This window comes from Pelophylax lessonae (assembly GCF_965119305.1).
Source record: "Pelophylax lessonae genome assembly, chromosome: 3".
NCBI lineage: Eukaryota > Metazoa > Chordata > Amphibia > Anura > Ranidae > Pelophylax > Pelophylax lessonae.
The window spans coordinates 467758107-467771246 of NC_138770.1; the positions used below are offsets into that span (position 1 = coordinate 467758107).

Sequence of the window (13140 nt, forward strand, 5' to 3'; positions counted from 1 at the left end):
CACATGGGCTTCTTGTTGCAAAAGTACTTGGCAAAAAAGTAATAAACATTCTGTTTCAATAGTTTCCAAAATATTGGCAATAAATACTAATTCAATTTACGCCACACATAACTTCTCAGAGGAGAGAGGTAGCATTGCAGTACTCAGATATTTTAAAGTCGTCCTTTATTGTTCCTATTCTTAGCCCTAAGCCCTGCAGTCCTTCCTCAGCCTGTCCGCCAAGTGGGAGTGCATATACAACTCTGTGATGTTCTTTCTAGTGGTCATGCAATAGTATATGCCTTACCAGTGCTGCTAAATGTATTGGTGATAAAAAAAATGCATTAAGTTGGCTTATATTGAAGGCAAGTTTTGTAACAAAATTTATGAAGCAAATGTATCTGAAGTGTTATCAGAACCCCAGAAAAAAGGGTTGTTCATGGTGGAAAGTTTTGTTAACCATGCAAACTTCTAGCCCGTAATCTCATGGATGCAGTATGCATTTAGTTCTCCTGGTTGTTCTCCTCTGTTCCTTATCCAAACCACCAATTCCATGGGCAGGGGTGTATCCTGAAATGAGTGAGCCCATGTGCAAGATCAAAAGTGTGCCAGAGGCAGCGATAATAAATGCGCATAACATGCTGCAGCGAAGAGAGCGGAGTGTACAGCAGTGTGTAGTATGTGCAGGAGAATGGTGCGGTGTGTATGGCAGTGGGTAGTATGTGCAGGAGAGCAGTGCGGAGTGTATGGCGGTAGGTATGTGTAGGAGAGGAGTGCGGAGTATAAGGTTGTGGGTAGTATGTGCAGATGAGGAGTGTACAGCGGTGGGTAGTATGTGAAGAATGGTGTCAGTAGGGCAGTGGACGGTGTCAATAGTTTTTATTTTATAAATTTTTTTTTACAATTAAATTTTTTAGTGTTTTTGTTTTTTTTTTTTTTTTTTCATTTTATTAAATAGCTTTTTGGGTGCCAGTGAATAGTGTCAGTAGAGCAATGCACAGTGTCATAAGAAAAGGACACGGGGGGCCAGAGGAGGACACAGAGGGGCCAGAAGAGGACATTGGGGTTATCGGTGCGGTGGTGGGGGGCAGTTAAAGCAGGGTCGCTGTTAGAAATCATGGAGCCCTCTACAACCTACGTGATGGGGCCCCTAACCCCACCCTTGACCCTGCATACAGTGGAGATCGAAAGTTTGGGCACCCCAGGTAAAAATTTGTATTAATGTGCATAAAGAAGCCAAGGAAAGGTGGAAAAATCTCCAAAAGACATCAAATTACAGATTAGACATTCTTATAATATGTCAACAAATGTTAGATTTTATTTCCATCATTGACACTTTCAAAATTACAGAAAACAAAAAAATGACGTCTGCAAAAGTTTGGGCACCCTGCAGAATTTATAGCATGCACTGGCTGAGACCTGCCAGTGTCATGGATTGTTCTCAATCATTGTCTGGGAAGACCAGGTGATATCAATCTCAAAGGTTTTAAATGCCCAGACTCCTCTGACCTTGCCCCAATAATCAGCACCATGGGATCTTCTAAGCAGTTGACTAGAAAACTGAAACTGAAAATAGTTGACGCTCACAAAGCTGGAGAAGGCTATAAGAAGATAGCAAAGCGTTTTCAGATGTCAATATCCTCTGTTCGGAATGTAATTAAGAAATGGCAGTAATCAGGAACAGTGGAAGTTAATGCAAGATCTGGAAGACCAAGAAAAATATCAGACAGAACAGCTCGCAGGATTGTGAGAAAAACAATTCAAAACCCACGTTTGACTGCACGATCCCTCCAGAAAGCTCTGGCAGACACTGGAGTTGTGGTACACTATTCCACTATAAAGAGATACTTGTACAAATATGGTCTTTATGGAAGAGTCTTCAGAAGAAAACCTCTTCTACGTCCTCACCACAAAAATCAGCTTTTGAACTTTGCAAATGAACATATAGACAAGCCTGATGCATATTGGAAACAAGTTCTGTTGACCGATGAGGTTAAATTAAACCTTTTGGCCGGAATGAGCAAAGGTACGTTTGGAGAAGAAGGGGCACAGAATTGAATGAAAAGAACCTCTGTCCAACTGTTAAGCATGGGGGTGGATCAATCATGCTTTGGGGTTGTATTGCAGCCAGTGGCACAGGGAACATCTCACAATTAGAAGGAAAAATGGATTTAATAAAATTTCAGCAAATTTTGGATGGTAACTTGATGCCATCTGTGAAAAAGCTGAAGTTAAAAAGAGGATGGCTTCTACAAATGGATAATTATCCTAAACACACCTCGAAATCCACGGGGGATTACATCAAGAGGCACAAACTGAAGGTTTTGCCATGGCCTTCATGATCTCCTGACCTCAACATAATTGAAAATCTATGGATAGACCTTAACCACTTTAATACAGGGCACTTCCCTCCCTTCCTGCCCAGGCCAATTTTCCCCTTTTAGTGCTGTTGCATTTTGAATGACAATTGCGCGGTCATGCAACACTGTACCTACACCAAATTTATGTCATTTTCCCCCCACAAATAGAGCTTTCTTTTGGTGGTATTTGATTACCTCTGGGTTTTTTCCTTTTTGCTAAACAAATAAAAAAAGACCGAAAAGTTTGAAAAAAAAAAAGTTTTTTGTTTGTTATACAATTTTGTAAATAAATATGTTTTTTCCTGCACTGATGAGACTGCACTGACAGGCACTGATGAGGAGGCACTGATGGGGTGGCACTGATAGGCGGCACTGATATGTGGCACTGATAGGTAGCACAGATATGCAGCATTGGTGGGCACTGATAGGCGGCACTGCTAGGCACTGATAGGCGGCATTGATGGGCACTGATAGGTGGCACTGATGGGCACTAATGGGCACTGATAGGCGGCACTTGTGGGCACTGATGGGCGGCACTGATGGGCACTAATGGGCACTGATAGGCGGCACTGGTGGGCAATAATGGGCACTGGTGGGCGACACTAAAGGATGGCAATGAAGGGCACTTGTGGGCAGCACTGACAGGGAGGGCACTGGTGGGCAGCACTGATGGGGAGGGCAATGGGGGGCTCCCTGAGCCCTGATTGACATCCCTGGTGGCCATAGTGGGCATCCCTGGGGTCATAGTGGGCATCCCTGGGGTCATAGTGGGCATCCCTGGTGGATATAGTGGCATCCCCCCCCCGAGGTTTTACACTGGTAATCAATGATCTGATTACCAGTGCCGACCCCCCCCCTGTCAGGGGAGCCGCCGATCGGCGCTCCTTTACTCGTGCCTGTCAGGCACGAACTAAGGAAAGCCGATCAACGGCTGTTCCTGTTTTACTATGTGACCAGCCATGATTGGACACGGCTGATCACATGGTAAAGAGCCTCCGTCAGAGGCTCTTTACCGAGATCGGAGATGCAGGGTGTCAGACTGACACCTCGCATCACCGATCGCCGCTCTGCGCGCCCCAGGGGGGCGCCCAGAGCTATGTTATCCTGCCGCCGTCATATGACGCCCAGTCAGGATAACACAACCACATTCCTGCCGTCATTTTGTAATAGGGCGGGCGGGAAGTGGTTAAAAGAGCAGTGTGTGACAGACAGCCCAGAAATCTCAAAGAACTGGAAGACTTTTGTAAGGAAGAATGGGCAAAGATACCTCAAACAAGAATTGAAAGACTCTTGGCTGGCTACAAAAAGCGTTTACAAGCTGTGATACTTGCCAAAGGGGGCAGTACAAGATATTAACTCTGCAGGGTGCCCAAACTTTTGCAGATGCCATTTTTTTTGTTTTCTGTTATTTTGAAAGTGTAAATGATGGAAATAAAATCTAACTTTTGTTGACATATTATAAGAATGCCTAATCTGTAATTTGATGCCTTTTGGAGATTTTTCCATCATTCCTTGGCTTCTTCATGCACATTAATACAAATTTTTACCTGGGGTGCCCAAACTTTCGATCCCCACTGTAAAAATGCAGCTTTGTCTTTAAGGGGGACAAAAGGGATCACTGGTAATCAGTCGGGAAATTGGGGGGGGGGGGTAATCCTGATGCCTAGTTGGGAGAGATTGGGGGTCTTGATGCATAGTGGGGGCATAGTGGGGTCCTGTGCTTAGTGGAGAGAGATGGGGGGTCCTGGTGTATAGTGGGGGGAGATGGGGGGTCCTGGTGCATAGTGGAGAAAGATGAGGGGTCCAGGTGCATAGTGGAGAGAGATGGGGTCCTGGTGCATAGTGGAGAGAGATGGGGGATCCTGGTGCTTAGTGGGGATAGATGGGGGGGGGGTGTCCTGGTGTATAGTGGGGAGAGATGGGGGGTCCTGGTGCATAGTGGAGAGAGATGGCGTGTTCTGGTGCATAGTGGAGAAAGATGGGGTGTCCTGGTGCATAGTGGAGAGAGATGGGGGTCCTGGTGCAGAGTGGAGAGAGATGGGTGTCCTGGTGCAGAGTGGAGAGAAATGGGGGGTCCTGTGGAATAGTGGCAGGAGATGAGTGGGTCCTGGTGCATAGTGGGAGGAGATGAGCGATCCTGGTCCTTAGGGGGCAGAGACAAGGGGCCCTGATGCTTAGTGGGGAGAGATGGGGGTCTTGGTGCTTAATGGGGAGAGATAGGAGGTCCTGATGTTCAGTGGGGGAGATGGGGGTCTTGGAGCTTAGTAGGGAGAAATGGGGGATCCTGGTGCTTAGTGGGGGGAAATGGTGGGTCCTGTGGAATTGTGGGGGGAGATGGGGGGTCTTGGTGCTTAGTGGGGGCAGTTTGGGGGCACTACCAGTCAGTGAGGGAGGGTTCTCATTACGAGGCTGCTTAATCCATATGGAATCCTGTGTAGAAGAATCAATCCCTCTCTCACTTTTCTTGTTGGCTGATTAGACAATCTCACAAAGAGCAGAAAGCAAAAGAAAACTTCCTCTGCTCATTTTTCTGCCAGGCTCTGACTCATAATGACTCATCTATTGCAGAGCTCCGCAGAGGGAGCCAGTGGGTGAAAGTCTTCCTTTGCTGCCACTGTATTTAGTAGAGCAGCTGCCGCTGCACTGGCTTCCCAAGCATCCCTCCAGGCGTGCCAGCCGGCCACAGGAGCAGTGATATCACTGTCATCTCCCCTGTCAGAGGTGGCGCCCCCCCCCCTCCTTCAGTGCGGCACACCGGGACCCTCTGGATGAAAAGATGGGCCCCCCGCTGCTGCACGAATCATCACTGACCTACCCAGACAGATCATCCATATGTGCAGGGTGGGTAAGAGCACAGTGCCCTGCCTCCCCTCCCCCTCGGGGGCCCATGTACAGTGAACACCCTGCACAAATAGATGATACGACACTGCCTATGAGGGAGATTTACTAAAAACGGAGCACTCAGAATCTGGTGCATCTGTGCATTGTAGCCAATCCGCTTCTAACTTAAGTTTGTTTAATTAAGCTTTGACAATAAAACCTGGAAGCCCATTGATGTCTGTGTAGAGCTTCACCAGATTTCGCACACTCCAGTTTTAGTAAATCAACCCAAGTGTGCCTACAGTAGTGTATGTAGAAGTGTGGAAAACACTAAACGATACATTAGGACCAAAGTACTAGACCTAAACGACTAATGGAACACAGTTTAGAAATGAAGAATTTTTTTTAAATTTAGCGGCTTAGCTTTTTTGGATTGGTGACCTTGTTCTGCTGTCTGTTTTGTAAGTTTGCTGACTTGAACGTGTGTTAGGGATAAATGTTTTTAAACAAGCAAATACCAAATTTTAGATATTTGAGTTAGAACTGCACTATACTGTACTTTGTTTCATTGTGACCACAAAACATAACCCCAGTGCGGTTTTGCACATACTAAATGCCATCCAATGCTTATGGTTCTAATATTCATACACATGGAAGGGTAGTAGATGCAATATAGCTGAAAGTGATTTCCACTTATTGTTAAGTAGAATGTGTGGCTGAACACAGGTTGTACTGTTTTGAATGCTGTCATAACTGTTAAAACTAGGGTTGCACTGATACCAGTATCGGTGCCGATACTAAGCATTTGCATGAGTATAGGTATCTGGAATATGCACCGATACTAAAAACAGATAACTTCTGGCTCGAATCTTTCAGCTGTCAACGGTATTCCCCTTCTGACAGCTGAAATGTAAACAAAAGAATGCTGGCAATCATCAGCTGTTAAGGAGTGGGGCAGCCGCGTCCTTAACAACATATTACTCATTCAGCTGTTAGGGTTCCCCTGCTGACAGCTGAAGTGTAAACAATACCAGGGCAGCTGTAGCAATCAGTGTTGTCCGGAGGAGCCGAATCTTCACATGTGGAGTCTGCCATGCATGGAGGGAGGAACAGCCTTGATGTACTACCGCAGGGGAGTGTGGGTATGCAGGAACACCTTTCAGAAGAACTGCAATGCTTTATTAGCCTTGCTCAGCCCACCTGGTGAAGATTCGGCTCCTCCAGACCTGACCTGCGCTGGGACCTGGGAGGTAGGTATGCGGCTGGCCATGGCTTCTCTCTCGTTGCTCCCAGCTCTCCTTCTCCCTAAATTGTCTCTGCTGTGTGTGCAGACAGGCAAAACACCTTTTTCTGGAGCCAGCCGTCGTACAGAGGAGCCCATCTGTTAACCCCTGTGCTGCCTGTCAGGAGAGGAGCCCGCTGCTGACTTGCTATTGAGGAGACACTGTTTATTGGCTAAATAGGATCACCGTGTTTAACGATGTGCTGCTGCAGGGAGCGGAGATGCACTGGCTAATCAAGATCCTAGTGTTACCTCTGTGCTGCCTGCTAATCAGAAACCCATTGTTCAACCCTGTACTGCCCTGTGAGTGTGAACTAGGACACAACTGTACTAAAACCAGGACCCCCATTAACCCTCTGCTGCCCAAATATAAATATATATATATATAGTTATGGCGGGAGGGCTGACAGGCTGTAGTGACCCCTTTGATGGCCATCCTTGTGTTGTGTGAGCTTTGTAGTAGAATACAGAATCTCTTTCTCTTTGTCTCCTCCCCACACTCTTTTCTCCCTTTCTATCTCTCTCACTTTCCTCCTGCTTTCTCACCCATTTGTCTCTATCTCCCTACAGCCACACCCCATTCTCATATTGACTTCTGCACTCAATACACTGTATTTTATGTTACTTATTTCTGAACTCAAACATGTTGGGGTGGATGTGAGATGGAGGATGATGTGGGGCGACCGAATGGTCCTCCTCCAGTGCTGAGTGTTGGCTGTGCTTTGTTTCTTCATCACTTAGTCTCATCCATTACATAGCACCCTGATAGATGATAGAGACCCCCCCTTCCTGCTCCCCCTCCTCCTCATCTCCCTAAATGCCGTAAATAAGTATCGGTAATTGGTATCGTTGAGTACTTAAAAAAAAAAAAATAATAATAATCAGTGCTCAGACTCGTTGCTAAAATAGTGATATCAGTGCATCCCTAGGTAAAACCCCTGAGATCATTGTCAATAGTTTGGTTTTTTTCCTAAAATTGTATTTGTGTTATATAAAATAAAATTGCATTTATGAAGATTTTATTTTATTTTTTTATTTGTGAGTTTGTATGTACAGTATGCATCTACACAGTTTTTTTTAAACGTATATATGTTTTTTAGTTGCAAGATGAGGAAAGAAGACGACAACAACAACTGGAAGAGATGCGCAAACGAGAAGCCGAAGATCGCATACGACAAGAAGAAGAACGTCGCCGCCAAGAGGAGCCCCGAACAAAGCGAGACTCTGAAGAAAAGGTTTTGTACTCTATATTACAATACAGTTGTGCTACTCATTTGATAAAAATGTACTTTGTGCAAAGTGATTGGCTGGGGCTATATTTGTTTACCTAACTAATTTAAAAACCCATTAACCTACTAGAACACATGCACATTGGGGTAACAAATGCTTTTGAGTATTTCATCAGGACCTCTAATGCTCATAAGTGATCATTTTTACTTCTTGCGAGCACATCCCCCCGGATAGTGCATCAGCAAAGAACAATCAAAACAGAAGAGTTTTCCAAGCTCGTGTATCAAATGATTTGTTTTCAAGAAAATCTCCCTAGTGGAACACAGAAAAAAATGAAAAACCTGTCAGGGTTTTTACCCTTGCCTTCTATATCCAAAAATGAAAAACAAAAGTCTACAAACACTTTAAAGTTTAATTTCACCTTTAAAAAAAAAAATAAATGCACATTTTTTGCAGATATAAGGAGCCTAGAAAGCACCCACGATCAGCAGATCGCTAGAGCCATGCTGATCTCCTGCCTCCCTAACCCTCCACACCCCCTCCCTGGCCACTGTGGCCATCACATTGACAGGCACATGGCTGGGGAGTGTTTTGTTCTGGGGCAAGCAGAGCCTAATGAGGAACTGAGGGACTAGTTCCCCATCAGGTCTTATTTGCATTTGATTGGCAGCACATGACAGTGGGTGGATCCGCTATTCAATCCTTTAGCAACTTTTAAATCCACCCTCTGCCATGCGCTTTCAATCAAAAGTAAAGCAGACCTGATGGAGAAGTAGTCTCTCTGTGCTCCATCAGGCTCCACCCACCCAGTGACAAGACATTTCCATATTTTGGTATTGTCATTACCTGTATCTCTGACCCTTAGTTTGTTTTTGCCTTTGGCTGGGAAATCTCTCACGTGGCCACTCAATGAAGTTGGGTGAGAAGCCGTTTACCTTCAACTGTGTAAGGGATTCTTTACTGTTAGAGCAGTAAGGATGTGGAACTCCTTTCCACAATTGGTGGTTTCATTGCAACATGTCACTAATTCCAAAACACTGGGCATCTTATTCAACACAATATACAGGGATATGGGAAGTGGTAGAGCCATAAATACACATACATACACCCCCCATACAAATTGAACTGGACAGACTGGTCAACCTTACCAACTATGAAACCACTAAATGAGACTAGGAATAGAGCCCTGTGCGGGAGGCCGTCACAGGCATGACAGCTTCCCAGCACAGACATAACCCACTCTGAATACTTGTGCACCTCTTTATGCCAGCTCAGAGTTGGTCTTACTTACCGCCAGTTTCCAAGTCTTAGAACTGGCTGTAATAATTTAAGACTTTCGTTGCCATATTGACAAGCTCTTGAGGTGACAGTAGTAAAAAGTAGACAACCAAAAAGAATACAGAATATCTGCGCTCTTTGGAAATATTGAAATTAAAACAAGTAAAACAGCAGCCAGCAAAAATTTGTTGATTACAAATATAACAGTATAACATTTCTATATGCAGTGCTGATCTAATGCAATTAAATACAGTCCATGTAATACATGATGGAGAACAGATGAGAGCCTCAAACCAACCTCAGTGTGAAGATAGAAGCACACCACAATGTTTTCAGCTGATCTCTTTACCTACCAGAGGAGTTGGAGACTCAAATTATAGAGCGGTCAGTCCCGGTTCACACTTATGCGATGCGGGTACCCTGCGAATCTACTTCGGGTTCCCGCATCGCATTCCCAGCGCAGGCAGTTTACACTGCCATATGCGATTCGCTGGGGGTGTCAATTCAAAGTTAACGACACCCCCAGATCAGTTCACATATTGCAGTGCGAACTGACATTCGGACATGAATCGGATCACATAAGTGTGAACCACCATGCGATCCGATTCTGCTACGGACCCAAAAAAGGGTCCTGTGCCTGTTTGTGCCGAATCAGATGCAAATTCTGCCATACTATCTGTATGGCTGAATTTGCATCACACATACATCGCATGTGATTTTAAGAGCAGTGCGCTGCAAATCACATGCAATGTCTGCTATCGCACTAATGTGAACCGAGCCTAAAAAGGAGATTATTACACAGGGCTGTTTTCCTCCACTGCATCAAACAGCAGGTGAATTGGCTTCCATCAAATTCTTAGGGCTGTATACACACTCCAAATATACACATCTGATATCACGATCACGTCTCCTCGACTCCCTGATCACAAGGCATACACTATGCCTTGAACACTGATTCACAGGGGGTGCCATTTATTCTTTTTTTTTTTTCCTATAATTATTTACCTATATATTATTGCCTATATTATTTTTCAAACTTTTGAAAAAAAATGACAAAACCCCAAAAAATTATCATTTCAGGTGTAAACTTATCCTATACAGAACCAAAACAAAGCAAGGTATCAGAGTACAACAGACTGCATAGTCTAAGGTGAGGGCTGGGAGACATACATTGAGACTTGTTGATGAGCAGTGCCTTGGACTATGTAGTCTACTGTACTCTGATACCTTGTTTTGTCTTGGTTCTCTATCAGGATAGGATTACACCCATACTGCCATTAGTTTTTGTTATTTTTTAAAAAATGTGAAAATGAAAGAATTTACAGGGAAAAAAAAAAGAATAAATGGCACCCCCCGTGAATCAGTGTTCAAGGCATGGTGTATGCTTTGTGATCAGGGAGTCGAGGAGATGTGGAGCAAAACAGCCCTGCATCGTAAGCTCTTTTTGACTTCTCTCTAATTTTAGGGTCCTACTCTGGTAAGGAGATCAGTTTAAAACACTGTGGTGTGGTGTGCTTCTATCTTCACACTGAAGTTGGTGCAGGGCTCTCATCTGTTTTCCGTCATCATATACAGGTCCCTCTCAAAAAATTAGCATATTGTGATAAATTTCATTATTTTCTGTAAAGCTGAAAAGCTTTATGGAGATGAAGATTTCATTTTTCAGCACGACCTGGCACCTGCTCACAGTGCCAAAACCACTGGTAAATGGTTTACTGACCATGGTATTACTGTGCTCAATTGGCCTGCCAACTCTCCTGACCTGAACCCCATAGAGAATCTGTGGGATGTTGTGAAGAGAAAGTTGAGAGACGCAAGACCCAACACTCTGGATGAGCTCAAGGCCGCTATCGAAGCATCCTGGGCCTCCATAAAACCTCAGCAGTGCCACAGACTGATTGCCTCCTTGCCACGCCGCATTGAAGCAGTCATTTCTGCAAAAGGATTCCCGACCAAGTATTGAGTGCATAACTGAACATAATTATTTGAAGGTTGACTTTTTTTGTATTAAAACACTTTTTTTTTATTGGTCGGATGAAATATGCTTATTTTTTGAGATAGGAATTTTGTTTTTTCATGAGCTGTATGCCAAAATCATCAATATTAAAACAATAAAAGGCTTGCACTACTTCAGTTGTGTGTAATGAATCTAAAATATATGAAAGTCTAATGTTTATCAGTACATTACAGAAAATAATGAACTTTATCATAATATGCTAATTTTTTGAGAGGGACCTGTATATATATTGTATTACATGGACTGTATTTATTTGCATTAGATCAGCGCTGCATTTAGAAATTTTATAGTAGTAAAAAGTACCTGAATGTGCCGGTTATGCTAAGGCAGGGGTTGGCAAACCATCGATACGCATCAGTCGCGAGAGGGTGATGGGTAGATCTCATGTCCGCAGTGCCGACCACACTGTCAAAACAAATCATGCCCGAGCAAAGCCACATGCAGAAACCGCTACCAATGCCGCACGGCTACACTGACTCCTGTGATCCTACCATTGCACCTGTTCTGCCCATTTTCTACATCTCATACAGGTACTCGGTATAGATGTGAGGGGACATTAGGGAAGGGCAAAACAGTAGTTTCAAAAAGGGCTGCATTATTACAGCAGAAGCAGATGAAAGGGGGCACTGTCAGCTGGGCACAGGCGATATGTCAAGATCTACACAGGAACTCTGACTTGTGTACTCCTGACCTGTGAATGCTAGGCTATATACTCCTGACCTGTGAATGCTGGGGCAATGTACTCCTGACCTGTGAACACTGCACTGTATACTCCTGACCTGCGAACACTGCACTGTATACCCCTGACCTGCGAACACTGCGCTGTATACTCCTGACCTGCGAACGCTGCGCTGTATACTTCTGACCTGCGAACGCTGCGCTGTATGCTTCTGACCTGCGAACGCTGCGCTGTATTCTTCTGACCTGCGAACGCTGCGCTGTATGCTTCTGACCTGCGAACGCTGCGCTGTATGCTTCTGACCTGCGAACGCTGCGCTGTATGCTTCTGACCTGCGAACGCTGCACTGTATACTCTTGGCCTGCGAACGCTGCGCTATGTACTTCTGATCTGTAAATGCTGGGTTATGTATGTCTGACCTGTGATTGCTGGGCTATGTACGTCTAACCTGTGATTGCTGGGCTAAGTACTTTTAACCTGTGATTGCTGGGCTACGTACTTCTGACCTGTGATTGCTGGGCTATGTACTTCTGACCTGTGAATGCTGGGCTATGAACTTCTGACCTGTGAATGCTGGGCTATGAACTTCTGACCTGTGAATGCTGGGCTATGCACTTCTGACCTGTGAATGCTGGGCTATGCACTTCTGACCTGTGAATGCTGGGCTATGCACTCCCGACCTGTGAATGCTGCGTTGTATACTCCTGACCTGTCACTGCTGCACTGTATACTCCTGACCTGTGAACTTTAGTTACTCCTGACCTGGATAGGTTTATATTTTTACATTAAAAAACGAAAGTTGAAAAGGATTAAAAGAGGTGCATGGAAGCCAGCCCTCCCCCAGTCTGATGTACTCACCCTCCAGTCTGCCACCAACCAAGTAGGCCTGTCTCATGATATAAATAAGGAACAGGGGTTTAGTTACATAGTTACATAGTGAGGTTGAAAAAAGACATCAGTCCATCCAGTTCAACCTATGATGTGTGTGTGTGTGTGTGTTTGCTTTTAACCGTACATTGTATACCCCTGTATGTTGTGGTCTCTAAGGTGACCATCTAAAAGTTTTTTGAAACTATCAATGCTCCCTGCTGATACTACTGCTTGTGGAAGAGAATTCCACATCCTTACCGCTCTAACAGTGAAGAACCCCTTACGCATTTTAAGGTTAAACCGCCTTTCCTCTAGTTTTAGTGAGTGGCCACGCGTCTTATTGTATTCCCTTACTCTGAATAGTTTGTTCCTTATGCCAGGGTCGCCAGTACAGTATTTGAGGGGGGATATGATATCAATGTACAATCTTCTCTTCTCCAGAGAGAATAGGTTCAGTGCTTGTAGCCTTTCCTCATAGCTGATGTCCTCCACTCCCCTAATTATTTTTGTTGCCCTTCTCTGGACTCTTTCCAATTCCAGCACATCCTTCCTGAGGACCGGTGCCCAGAACTGGACAGCATACTCCAGATGTGGCCGGACCAGAGTCTTGTAGAGTGGAAGAATA

At 44.7% G+C, this 13140-nt stretch overlaps 1 protein-coding gene across 12 annotated transcripts in view; it reads left to right on the forward strand.

Annotated features, from left to right (window-relative positions):
- AFDN (afadin, adherens junction formation factor) overlaps positions 1-13140 on the forward strand; it is a 438519-nt gene that overhangs the window by 398244 nt on the left and 27135 nt on the right. For all 12 annotated transcript variants that reach the window (XM_082249807.1, XM_082249808.1, XM_082249806.1 and 9 more), the window contains one exon: positions 7542-7676. In XM_082249807.1, the coding sequence (XP_082105933.1) occupies positions 7542-7676 (135 nt within the window). The remainder of the gene's footprint in view (positions 1-7541; positions 7677-13140) is intronic.